Below are 13,649 nucleotides of genomic sequence, written 5' to 3'. Positions count from 1 at the left end.
ACGCTGGAGCAAACCCGACTTGTAAAATGATCGCTTACGTGCGAAGAATGACATCAGTGTTTGATGTCAGAGGAGTGAGACTCCTTTCCTGGCTGTTCTGTCTGAGTCTATTTTTCCTGTCTTTTTTGGGTCCCAATCCTCCGAGAACGTCCCTTTCACACTTTGCGAGCTGGAGGAGTGGGGTAGGGGGACCCCGGAGAAAAGGCCATTAGAAATGATGGGAGGGGAGGGAAGAGAGAGCACAGAGGGTGTCCGTAGATGGGTTCAGTGTAATCTGCGTTATTGTGTCTGGACAGAAATTTGGATCGCTTGTAGCAGCTTAAAATCCGGCAACACTCTGGCCCCCAAGGCTTGGCCCACGGGAGTGAGCCAGCATTCCCGGCTTCAGGCGTCCAGGTTGCTGAGGGCGCAGGCTGGGCCTCCGTCCACCAATCCGGTCCTTGGCTAACGTCTCCTGGGCACAGACCTTCGAAGAGCGTCCTCTTCTTTACGGCAGTGCTTGGAGCAGTGCTTGGAGCTCTCGCTCCCAAAGCACCTGAGGCAGGACAAGCTGGACTTAACCTTGGGAGGAGAAGGACGAGGAGTCCTCCCGTATCTGGGATAACCCAAATGCAGAGGGGCTCCCTGGAGGGAGGGAGGGGTTCTGTTCTGACGTTGCCAGGACCGGGGCCCTGTCCTGGGTCTTGGAGCTAAAAACCCAGAAGCTAGATGGTGTCTGACAAACTAAAGGACTTGGACCAGTCGTTGGAAATCGCCCCCTAGACCTCAGCCTTCGACGGGTGTGATTGTCTCACCTGTGTGTCACACACCTGCTCCTGAGCCCTCACTGTGTGAGTTCTGGCATCAGGGCCCTTTGAAAACTCACAGTACCGTCTTCTGGGCCTCCCTGTGCTTGGGATGCTGGGAGTGGTTCCTCCTTTTCGGGGGAAGATCGGGAGGCTCCAAGCAGTTATGTGATTGACCAAAGCCACGTGGTCGCCTCATCTGTACCTGGCAGAAGCCCAGAGCTGCCCACCCCAGGGGCCCCCGGCCATCCTACCGCCCTGTCTCCTCCCCTCCCTGAGAACGTGCGCTTCTACCCCCTTGGGGGAAGTGGGTGGCTTTGACTTTGGCATTCGTAGCGAGTGTTCCACCTGCCCGGTGGCCCGGGGTCAAGGACACCGTGCGGGAGTCTCAGATTCTCAGCCCCCAATGCTCCGTCACAGTTGCCGCGGGAGGCAGGTCCACCTCCATGTCCGGATGAAGGGGAGGTTCGGTGCCAGGGGCCCGGTGTGGAGAGTGGACAGAGCCCCGGGCTGAAGCGGAGGTTGAAGGCCAGGCTGAACGTCCCATTGCGGTGTCAGTCCGCGGAGACCAGTCAGAGGCGGGATCGGGTGGGAGGAGACAGGAGGGGAGCCAGCGGTCCCAGCCCCTGGGGAGCAGGGGTGAGCCTGGCAAGAAGCCTGGAGGTCTGGGGTCCAGGCAGGTCCACCTCAGTGAACTAAACTCAGTGGGTTAAAGTGGAGGGAGCTTGGAAGGGCCGTGGTACCGCTCAGGGCATTCTTTAAACATCGTGTGTCACCCTTTTGTCTGAAGCCATCGCGGACCAGCGCCCCATCAACTACTGCGCGTCTAACCTCCACGACTGCGACATCCCCCAGCGGGCCCAGTGCATCTACCTGGGGGGCTCCTCCTACACCTGCTCCTGCCTGCCCGGCTTCTCCGGGGACGGCCGAGCCTGCCAAGGTGCGTGGTGGCTCCGACTCTCTCCCTGTGTAACCTGGAAACCTCTCCTCGGTGGTACCTGTGAAATGCTCATCACTGATCATTCCCTCAGCTCTGTTGGGTCACTGGGCTACATTTTGTATCTCTAGTAGTTTGAACTCTACGTTTTCCTTTTGGGGGCTGTCCTCGCCGGGGAAGACACGGGTCCTCCCCGTGCCATGTTGTTCTGCGTGACTTGTTTATTCAGACTCTACATCAGACACCTGCTGCCTACCGGGGACTGGGGAGATGGCTTGTCTTTTCATGAAAGACAAACTGAAAGTCCAGCCTTTTATATAATAAGATATATACAGTCATTCACCTGGCCTGCTCTAACCCTGTGCTCTAGAAAAAAGTGAAGTCCCTGATTGGATAACTGACTCAGAGGCAGGGAGTGAATGACCCCACAGAATTCTCTCAGACCTGAGGTCTGTCCATCCTTGGCAGCCAATGGGCTCTTAAAGATAAATTTAAGTGAGATCACTTGGAACACAGTTCTCCGGTCCCTTGGTTTGCAAACTTACTCAACGTTATACCGTAGAGTATTTCTGGAAAGTCCAAGCTTTCCTAAGAGATTGTACTTTCTGAGACGTTTGCCTTTGTTACTGAACATGTGAACTTTCTCTTGTCTCTGAGATTTCTCCGTTGAGCTATTAGTGACCTGTCTCCAAGCTCGCAGACATTTTGAAGTTCTCGTATATGATGAGAAGGATCATTTTATGATGAAAAAAAACCCTCTCAACTTTCCTTTTGCATGCTTGATTTTCATGAAAGCATTATCCTCAAAACAAAACATATATGTAAATACACTAGCTAGAAGCAGAGGAGTTAGTGTTTTGATAAGGAATGTTTTGTGAGTTCCAAATCACTGTTCCCAGATCAGAAACTGGGTCCCCCGAAGCTGAGCAAGTGGCTTAAATTATTGTGTAAACTATGAATCTCAGAAGAAATCTCACTGTCCCTGTTTTGCAGATGTGGACGAATGCCAGCCAAGCCGATGTCACCCAGATGCCTTCTGCTACAACACTCCAGGCTCCTTCACGTGCCAGTGCAAACCGGGTTATCAGGGAGATGGCTTCCGCTGCACTCCTGGAGGTAAGGTGTCAGGGACATTTGGAGTTGGTGGGTCGTTGTCATATCCATGAGGACTGAGCACATGGCCTGGGTTGAGGAAATGAGGTAGGAAAGTGGGAGGCTCTGTGGAGAGTTGAGGTGGGAGATGAGAGCCCAGCTGCAGTGTAGAGCAGTGTGGGTTGTACACTGCACAACTCCCGGGGGTACCACACATGCACCATAACTGTACTGGCAGCCTGGAGCCTGGTTATGCTTGTGACTTGAGCACGCAGTGCAGGATAAGAACTGATCTGCTTTGTGGTTCTCTAGGGAAACAGAACTAATGGACATGTGTGTGTGCACACATGTTGTGTGTGTATATATTGAGAGAGAAATGTATTAGAAGGAATTGATTTACACAATTATAGAGACTGGCAAGTCCCAAGATCCACAGTCAACCAGCTAGAAATCCAGGAATAGCCAGTGTTTCTGTTTGAGTCCAAAGGCAAGAGAAATCTCATGTTCCATTCACAGGTCATCAGGAAGGGAGATCTCTTTCTTACTTGTAAAGGGAAGGGTCAACCATTTGGTTCAAGTCTGGCCTTCAACTGATTGGATGAGGCCCACCCCCACCTAAGGGAGGGCAATCTGCTTTACTCAGTCTACAGAGTTAAAGGTTAATCTCATCTGAAACATCCTTACAGACACACCCAGAATACTGTTTGAGCAAATATCTAGGCATCCCGTGGCCCAGTCAAGTTGACAGATAAAATTAACCATCACAGATTCCTAAGAGTCACAGGGCATAGAGCTAGGGTAGGGATGGGGGAGGTGGGGGGCCACCAGCTGCAGGAAGACGCAGACTGACGACTCCTCAGAATTGCCTATATTACCTATTAGGCCTGGACTGTGCAGCTTGTAGAGTTGCCCACTGCCCTGAGACTCGAGTGGTGCCTCGTTAGATCATAAGGATAACAGTAGCCCTAGGTCAGTACCCGGACCAAGCCTGGAACTGAGGAGGCACTCCGCAGATGCTGTTAACGGAATACGTATAATTGGCTGCCATTCGTGTGCAGGTGCTCTACCTACGTATTTCACGTAGTGTTCATCATCACCTTTAAAGTACTGTTACCATTTCTGGTTACACAGAGGATGCTAAAGCTGAACGAGAGAAAGGCACAGTCGGGGTCGCACAGGTAGTAAGTGCGAGAACTTAGACCCAAGCCCAGGTTTGTCCGATGGGCCCCAACCTGGGTGCAGTCCTCTAAACCACACGGCATTCTGTCATGCGGTTAAGAGTGTATTTGACGCCTCCGACTGGCGTTAGCTAGCTGTGTTGTTACTTATTTTTAATTGCTGCTGCTGCTGCTGTGGGCCAGATATATTTATGCCACTATCCGTGTCTCAGTAAGACATAAGTGGGAATTCCCATTTCATCACTTTTTAAAGCAATAGATAACTATTTCAGTGTCTGCCTCCTTTACTAGCCTTGAGTGCCTTGAAGATAGGGTGTTCACGCATTTTATTTTCGTGCCCCCAGTATCCAGTGGAGTCTGTGGCCTGTGGTGGGGCTCCCAGCTCTTGACGGTTATCGAGGAAATGAACCAGTTTCCACTCCTACGGGCAGTGTTTAAAATTATTTATCTATTCCCACTCTGAGCAGGACTGGGCGTGACCAGTTTTTAGTATAATTGACCATCTAAAAAGGAGAAAAATAATCAGGTTAAGTTTAAATTTTGATAGACAATACTGCATATTGCTGGTCTGAGTTGTTTTCTTCTGCTTAAGAAGGGGGTCAGCCAACTATGACCTGCAGGTCACACCTGGCCCCCTGCCTGTTTTTGTAAATAAAGTTTTGCTGGAACACAGTCACGCTCTTTCGCTTCTGGATAGCTGTCCTTCTACAAAGGCAGAGGTCAGTATTTGTGACAGCGACCGTAAGGCCTGCAAAGCCTGAAATATTTACTAGCTGGCTCTTGACAGAAGTTTACTGGCCCCCAGCCTACATGAGCCCAGGCAGGGCCAACCTTTGGGTCCTGAAATTGTGGCTAAAAGCCTCAGCTCTGCCCAGGGATTCTGACAGGCAGCTTACGTAGACAAGAGTTCATGGCCATTTGAGTTAAGACCTTCCAGCAACTATTAAAAATGACTCACGGGCTTCCTCCACATCTCCAGTTCAAAAAGCAACAGATGTTTTTGTTTTTGTTTTTGCTTTTCCAACCTAACTCCTTGCCCCCTCTTCAAGGCTCTGTTGACTAAACAGAAACCAGTCCAGACCGGTAGGCTCGGATCTGAAGACGGGACAAAGATAAAACCAGTACGAGCTACTTGCTAGGATTTGCCTTTGAGGTATCTCACCCTGTTTTCTTAAGAAATTCAACATCTAGGTATATGCTCGGGAGCAAATGCACACTAGCAATATGCAAGAATATTCCCCGAGTGTTGTTTGTAGCAGAAAACGATCAAAGTGACTGCCAGCAGGAGGAATGGCTCGATGAGCTTGGGTACCATTCATAGGATGAAATAGTATACAGCAGTGACAATGAATACCTTTCAACAACACATTGGGGGGAAAAACCAGTTATAAATGGAGGCATGCAGTATGATCCCGTGTATAGAAAATGTAACTCTGTATGAACATACACCTACATACGTATAAACAGATGTAGGGAAGCTATAGAGCACACTCATGGGAATGAGAAACAGAAACTTCAGGATAAAGGTGACTTTGCTGGAGGGAGAGAGGGAATTGGACCGCGCAAGGGCTGTATTTGTATTTCTAATGTTTTTTCTCAGCTGGAATATGAACACAGGCTTTCATCATATTTTTCTAAATTTTGTACGACTAAATACTTGATGAAACGTTAATTTAAAAAATGTAGTGTCATCTGGTGTCCTACTTCCAAACACAGTGAAGTGCAGGGATTAGGGGGTCCGCATCTTGTGGTGTCTGCTCTATTCAGAGGGGACAAGTTTTGAAGGAAAAAAAAACTAGCTTGGAGGGTGAGTCATTTAGGGTCATGGCTGCTGCAGTGTCAGCCAGTGATGGGCAGAGCAGAAGCAGTGACGATTCGTCCCCCGCAGTCCTTTGTCCAAACGCATGTACGGGTTGTGAAACCGGCTCAGTGACTCGCTGTTACCATTTGCCTTTAAATGGAGTGGAGTCGAGTAGGAAACGGTAATCAAGAAAGCAGGGCAGCTAGAGTGTACGCAGGGAGAGTCAGTGTTGTTTCGTGAAATGCTGCTTGTTTATACGCTCGTCCACGTGCGTGGCTGAACATGTGTGTGTGTAAGTGTGTCCTGAGGTGCAGAGTGGGATGTATTTCTATGGGTCGTGGTCAGGACGTTTGAAAGTTGCCATGTTAGTTATCTATGGTTGGGTAACAAATGATCCCCGAGGTTAGCAGCTTAAAACAATAAATACATATTGCCTCACAGTGTGTGGGGGGCAGGGATTCAGTGGCTTAGCTGGGTGGTCTGGGTTCAGGGCCTCTCAAGAGGCTGTGGTCAAGACCTTAGCCAGGCTGTGGTCTTCTCTGAGGCTCCGCTGGGGCTGAAGGACCCAGCGTGGTGGTTGGCAGGCCTCCGCTTCTCACGGATGTCGGACGGAGGACCTCAGCTGCTCATCGCGTGGGTCCTTCCACCGGGCTGTCTGAGTGTCTTCAAGACCAGGCAGCTCCCTCCAGAGCAAGCGGGGACAGGGGGAGAACCCAAGATGGGAGCTACAGTCTTTTGTCACCTAACCTTGGAAATGACAATGCTGTCACATCTGCTCATGCTCTTAGTCACAGGCCAACCCTGCTACCGCGTGAAAGGGAACAACACAAGCGTGGGGTCCCAGGAGGCGGCAGACTGGCTACCACAGCCACGGACCTTGCCTGGCCACGTCTGGGGAAATGTAACTGGGGAGAGGTCTGGAATGTAGGAGAGCCTAGTAGAGGCTCAAAGAGGAGTGTGGAGAGTCCTGGGCTAGAGAGGTAAAGACTGGTCCTTCAGGACGAATACCAAGCCACAGGATGTCTGTTCACTCCTCTTTCTTTTTTGTTTTTCAGTGGAGGAACTGGGGATTGAACCCGGGACCTCATGCATGCTAAGCACGCACTCTAGCACTGAGCTTTTCGCTCCCCCACTTCTCTTCTCCCCACTTGGCACCAGGCGCACTTAACTGCATCCTGCCTCCAGGTCCCCACCACCCATCTTTAGAGAGAAGGTAATGAAAGAGTTCAGAAAGTAGGGCTGCAAGGAAAGGTGAAAACATCTAGTCTAACATGGCGTGAAAGAAGGGAAACTTGGACAGTTCAGTGTGCACTTTTTGTTTGCTGTGGGTCTGCTGTTCATGTGACAGTTTGTCTCAAACAAACCCGCTGTTAGAAGACTTGAATTTCCCAGTGAGAGCTGGAAAGAGCTCTAGAAATTTTGTAATTCATCCCCTTTATTTTGTAAATAAGGAACAGGAGGCCTGAATCATGTCTTAGTTTACAGAAAGGGTTTCTGGAACCCTCTATGTAAAAGAATTTCCTAAAGCAATTTTTCTCAAAATTGAGTAAGACCCTTCTTTGAAAGAAAAACATTTTTAAGACCTCCAGGGTTGGCTTCGATTATTTTTATGATGAATAAATCTAGGTATCAACTTCTTTTATAATCATGAAAGCAAAACACAGTTACAAATTAAATACCAACAAAGTTACAAATCATAAATTTCCAATGAACATCAACTGAATGTGCCAGATTATTGTTTGTCTGAGATGAAAGTGTTCATCCTGGGTGGTTATCCTTTCCGTCTCTACTGGAAAATTCCAGTCAGCCCGCAGACACGATATTTGTCATCTGAAAGACAAAAATGAGGACTTCCCTTGACCGGACACCCCCCTCCCGCTGCCGTCCCACTGCTCCGCGCTTTTATACTGTAATTCCTCAGCAAGGTTGCCTGGAGTTGCCTCCGCTTCCTCTCCTCCTGTTCTCTCCTGTTTTCTACCTTTTTATTGTAAAATAAAACATAGCTACAGAAAGTCAACTAGAACAGAGGTACAAACTCCCTTGCAAGTACCACCTGGGTCAAGACTAGACCCTCACCTGCAGCCCAGAAGCCCTCCCAGCGGCTCTGTCCCAGTCGGAGCCTCCTCCCCCCCCCCTCCTCCCCCAGAGCCACCACCAACTTCACTTTTACAGTAACCACTTCCCTGCATTTCTCTACAGTTTTATCACACGTGTGCTTCCCTAGACACTGTCATTCGGAGTTGCCTGCTTTGCTGTCTGTAGTTCCCTCTTCCATCCCTTTCCTTCCCTTGAAGTTTATTTACTGAAGAACTCAAGGCTTTTGAACTGTGGCTCCTCCCACAGTCTGGAGTTTGCTGACGGTGCCCTCGTGGTGCTGTTCCACGTGCTCGTCCGTCCTGCATATCGTCCGCAGACTGGCAGCTGGGGCCAGGGGCTCGATCAGGCTCAGGTCAGCCCCTTTGGCACCGCAGCAGGTGATGGTTTTACGTTCCATCAGAAGCACGGAAAGTCGGCTTGTCTCGCTCCCTGTGATGGTCGCGGCCATGAGTGACTGTGGCCTGGGTGCGTTGATTTCCAGGGAGGGGCAGACGGTGAGAAGCTAGTTCCTTCACTCCTTTCTCAGTTGTTAGTTGGAGCTGATGCTCGTCGCTTCGGTCTGTTAACGTCTAGTGGGTGCAAAATGGTGATCGTCTAGTTCTATCACCATAGCTTTCTTTTTTTCATTTATTAGTCGGAATACTTAAAAAAAACCTTCTCCTTGTCTGCCCTTTGGTTTCCCAGTGGTGCATTTCATAAAGGAAAGGCAGGATAAATGCTCGGATCTTTCCTTTTTTCACTAGTCGACAAGGTAACTGATTCTTTATCAGCCACTGATGTTTAGTAATTCATTGTTAGTTTTTAATATCAATATAAACTCATGGATATCAACTGGTAGTAACCATTATTCTCATTGTGGCTCTGGGTCCCATCTTTGGTCCATGGGAACCTCTTGAAGTTGGTCCCTGGTCCTTTTGACATGATTCTAGTACAGTCATCCCTCAGTATCCATGGCAAACTGGTTCCAGGGCCCCCAAAGATACCCAAATCTGAGGATGCTGAAATTCCTTATATAAAATGGTGTAGCTGTGGCATATCACCCACACACACCCTCCCATATTCCTTAAGTCATCTCTAAATTACTTACAATACCTAATACAATGTAAATATTCTGTAAATAGTTTTAAATTAAACGTAAATGCTATGTAAATAGTTGTAAATACAATGTAAATTGTGTGGCAAACTCTAGTTCTGCTTTTGAGAACTTCCTGGAATTTTGTTACTAATATATTCGCTCCCTGGTGGTTGGAATCTGAGTACATGGAACCTGCAGCTACAGAGGGTCAGCTGTGAGGCTTGCTCCCTGGTGAGGCAAGGGTTTTAGATTCATGTATACTTCCTCCGAACTACAACCCGCCTTTTCTCCATCATGCTCTGGTTTCTTTTACTGGGCAATGGTATTGCAGGACCACAGATAGGTACTTGGCGTGCTCAGACAGAGCGAGGAATTCATGAATGCATAATGGCATTTCCCATTGGAAGTCGTCTAGATTATACCCATCTCTCCTTTCTTCCACACTGAGAATCCTGGTTCTCAAGGGTGCAGAATTAGAATAGACCCCATGTCCCTGTTTACTTCCCTCCACATTCCACGCATAGCCTGAGGATGCTAATACTCTATACCTCTGATACAACTTCAGAGAACAAGTCAAAGTTTTCGCATGTGCTGTCCACATCCATTCCTGTCTTTTTAGTTAAGTCTGCATTGCTTGTGAGCAGTACCTTCAGTGTTCTCTGCCTTTCAACCCTCATTTGATCTTAATTCACCTAGTAACTATGCATCTATTGCTTGTTACCCGACTTTATGTCAATGGCTTTCTAGTTGCTTGGCTGTCAGGACCTTGTTCTCTAGTAAACTGCTCAGGAAGGGCTCATGGAAACAATATCCTTGGTTCATTTTCTTTCCTTCACTGCCCCAAATAGTCTTCTGACTTAAAGCACTGCTGTCAAAAGTGTAAATGGTAATCAGAAGAGAATTTGCCCTTTTTTCCCAGATGCACAAAAGATTTTTTCTTTCTCTTCCATCGCTCGCTTCAAACGTGCGGTAGTTTTACTGGAACATGGTGTGGTACTGGTTGCCCTGGGTCGGTGTTCTTAGTTACGTGATGTGCTTTTTCAATTTGCTATTTCAAATTTTTTTTTGATTTCAGGGAAATTTCCTAGGATTCTGGTTTCAGTATGTGTTCTCTTTCCTTCCTTTGGTTTGTTTTTTCAGGGCCTCTCGTTTTGCATATTGAATGTTCTCTGCCCATCTCCAGTGTTTCTCCTGTTTGATTTCCTTTCTTTTTGTCTTTAGAAGTTTTCCTCACTTCCACCCTGTGTTTCTCTTAAAGCATCACTGGTTGCATTTATTAACTTTGTGTTCCCTCGATTTGAGTCTTCATTTCTGAAATAATCCTTTTAAAAAAATTTCTACTTCTTTCCTGAATTTTGTTGCCTCATTCCTGAGATTTTCAAATTCAGATTCCTTTTGTTCTTTCCTGGTTTTGATCATTTTCTTCCTCTCTTTTCGCATAAGTTGAAATAGGGAAAATTACACTCTTGATCTGTTCTGTTAGCACGTCTCTGGGGCAAGCTTTCATTGCCCGTAGGGTTGTTACTTCACTTCTTGCTGTCCTTTTCTATCTTAGCCTTAGAGTAACTTTGTATTGGACTTGACCCCCATGCTCTTCTGTTGCTCATTTTTATGAGAGTGTTTGTTGCCCTGAACTTCCCAAAAGAGGCTTGGTTCGGATAGCTTTCCTAACCGCGCAGAGTTTCCTCTTCTGTTCTTCTGGTGACATGTTTAAAAATATTTCGCTTGCGTGTAAGATCCCCTGGCTCTGCTTCCCCTCCCCCACTCAGCCGTCTCCGCCTGCCTAGGTCTGACTGCATTCCCAGCGCCTTCTCCCCGTGGGGGTGAGATCTGCCAGCCCCTGTCAGCTTCACATTCTACCTGGGAGGAGGAAAATCCCTCCCAAGGTTCAGCTGCTGCTTTCAAACGGGACTGCTTCCTAGCTGGGTACCTGGTGCTCTTTGGGGCTTTCCCATCCCCAGAGCGGCTAGGTGCCCTGCTGCTCCCCTCTCCGCACAGACACTGATCCCCGGTGGTGGTGTGTCCTCACCTTCTTGTGTTTGGGGGCTCACGGGACGACCTCGTCACCTCACTTCACTGTAAACGTTGCCCACGGATTTTGTGGTTACTCTGTAATGCGATCCTAAAACTAGGCTATTATCTTCTTCCTAGAATCTCCCAGTCCCCCTTGAACTGCTGCCGTCAGCTTTGCCCGGCCACCCCACCCTGGAAGCGCTGCCGTGAAAGTCAGCAGTGACCTTCACTTCGTTAGCTCTCAGGCCCCCACTTTCTTAGTAGCGCTCAGTACAGTCAATCTCACCTTCTCGCCTGCAGCATTTTCTTCATGTGGTGTCCAGGGCACCATACCTCTTAGTTTTCTCCATCACTTGGCTGGTCTTTGTCGCTGGTGGTTCGATGAACCTCCTTCAACGGATGAGGGTTTTGAGAAGCCACCTAACGTGTCCAAGGCTCCTGGCTCACAAGCGGCATAGCCGGGATCAAGTTGCTCAGTATTCCGTGAGCATCTGCGATGTCCCTGCCACTGTGCTCGGCACATAAACGGTCATGTCTGCCCTCAGGAGGAGCTTGCACTCTAACTGGGCAGGGGAAGACACTTGACGCCATAGTGAGTCTGGGAGAGGTAACTCGCGGCTGGGAGTGGAGACCCAGGTGGGCTGGCGCGGTGAGAGGAGGTGTGAGAAGTGGGCTTGCACTCGGCCTTGGATGACGGGTAGGACTTGAACAGGAGGTGGGGAGGCAGAGTGAGGAGGAGATGTGGTTAAGCAGCTGGGGTGAGGTCGGGGTGCGGAGGCTGCCTGAAACCAGATCCCCAGAGGCTGGGGAACTTCCTAGGGCCTTGAGGCCCGCGGCCCCTCTGACCACCTCATGTGCCTCATGACCAAATCAGCAGTCTTGCTGAGCCTTGCGGCCCCTCCGTCCCTTCTTTTTTTTTCAAAATCTCACCAAAACCCCAGGGAGCAAAGTGTCAACCACCCTCTCCGATACCCTGACTTTTGGTTTCTGATCCTCCTCCGTGCACAGGCTGAAAACCTCCCACCTTCAGTGGGTCAGTCAGGCTGCCGGGCACAGCCCCACGGCCCCTCGGTGCATAGTAGGGACCCTGCAGAATGATTGCCGTTGACCGTGGCACTGCCCTCTCTGCCCCCACGCAGCCTGTCCAGACCCCTGCCCGCCGCTCCTCACACTGTGTGCCCTGGTGGGGTCCTGGGAGTTCCCAGGACCCTCCTACCTAGCACCAATCCCCACTGCCTGCAGGGCACTTGGCTCAGCCGAGGTTTCAGTAAACGCTTTTGATGCAAACACATACATGATTCAAGGGTCCGTGGGTTTCCTGATCTGAGAAACAACAATTTAAACGTGCACTGATAGGGTGTTGGGACAAGTCGGATGCAGGGAGGGGCCCCAGGGGACAGAGCCGGTAAAACCCAGAGGTGCAGTGCCCCACGAGGAGAGGGCACAGACTTCCTGCTGTTTCATGACCTTTGTGCCTCCCCTCCGCCTTTTGCCCTTTCCTGACTGTTAGTTCATTTCCTCCTGCCCACGCATTCTCCTTCCTTGCCAGTCCTGTGAGGACTGGGAGTCAACGCTGGGAAGGGACTTGAGCTCATAAGGAGAGAGATTTTTACCTCCAGCACCACCACCGCCACCACCATCGTCGTCATTGTCTCCGGTGGCAGTGGTCTTAGTAAACCCCCAGGAACATGAAAACAAAGACCATATCCGATTGATACTGTTTCCTTTACCGGTGAATTCCCATTGTTGGAAATGTGGCCATCTTGGACTAACAACCGTCCATCTGTCAGCTAATGAGATGAGGCTACAAGCCAGAACGTCTCAAACCCAGCAGAGACCGGGCATCGTCACCACGGTGTTAGCGCATCCCCAGTGTGTGTGCACAAAAGAGCCGCTGGGAGGTGGCGGCCCCCTGCGGAGGAGGGTGGGCTGCGCAGGAAGAGGTTGAATAAATGGCACCCCCCCCGCCTCAAAACGAGTTCCTCCACCCCACTCTGTCTGTCAGAGGCTACAACAGTTATTTATCTGAATTTGCACCTAGAAAGAAGTTTAATCAGGCACAGGAGTGGAATGCAAATCAAGAGATTTCTTCTCCCTCTATTTCATTTTCCTCTCATTCTCTTTGTCCCCAACTTGCGAATAGTCACCCCAGGCTCCCTGCTATCCCCCGGATAAGTGTCAGGCCTCAAATGCTTCTTTCCCCGAGCACATCAGACTAGATGAGTGAAGAGACTCATCTGGAGACTAGCTGGCCTCAGGTGTCATCTCACCACCAGAAACAAGGCTGGGACATGAGTCTTTATTACCCCATCCCCACCGCACCCACAGCGGAACACTCCCCGCGCGGCCTGGGCCCCGGCAGGCGGCGCCGTGGTGGGGAGGTGGCTCTCGCTGCCTGCAGGCCAGGCTGGAAAACCATCCCAGGAAACCCGTGAAATCACAGCTTTCCATAAACATGCATGGAATCCTGTTTCCTAAGTCACAATTACGGTTTCGCCCACTTTAGTTAAGTTCAACATACAGCACTTTAAAGTTCCACTGTAAATTCTAGATCACTGGAGATTTGTACATCAGCCAACACAAAACTCGGTCAGCCACCTAGCGGGGAGCCACCCCCACTCCCTTAAAAGTTTGTTTTGGATGACAGTACCCAGAACACCAGGCCTGTTTC

The 13,649-nt window shown here is 49.6% G+C and overlaps 1 protein-coding gene across 1 annotated transcript in view; it reads left to right on the top strand.

Annotated features, from left to right (window-relative positions):
- The window catches only part of NID1 (nidogen 1), a 79,741-nt gene that overhangs the window by 47,197 nt on the left and 18,895 nt on the right, over positions 1 to 13,649 (top strand). Inside the window, exons 11-12 of the mRNA XM_072971021.1 lie at positions 1,576 to 1,725; positions 2,716 to 2,838. Of these exons, the coding sequence (XP_072827122.1) occupies positions 1,576 to 1,725; positions 2,716 to 2,838 (273 nt within the window). The remainder of the gene's footprint in view (positions 1 to 1,575; positions 1,726 to 2,715; positions 2,839 to 13,649) is intronic.

This window comes from Vicugna pacos, chromosome 11 (assembly GCF_048564905.1).
Source record: "Vicugna pacos chromosome 11, VicPac4, whole genome shotgun sequence".
Taxonomy (NCBI): domain Eukaryota; kingdom Metazoa; phylum Chordata; class Mammalia; order Artiodactyla; family Camelidae; genus Vicugna; species Vicugna pacos.
This window is presented reverse-complemented; position numbering and strand designations above follow the sequence as displayed.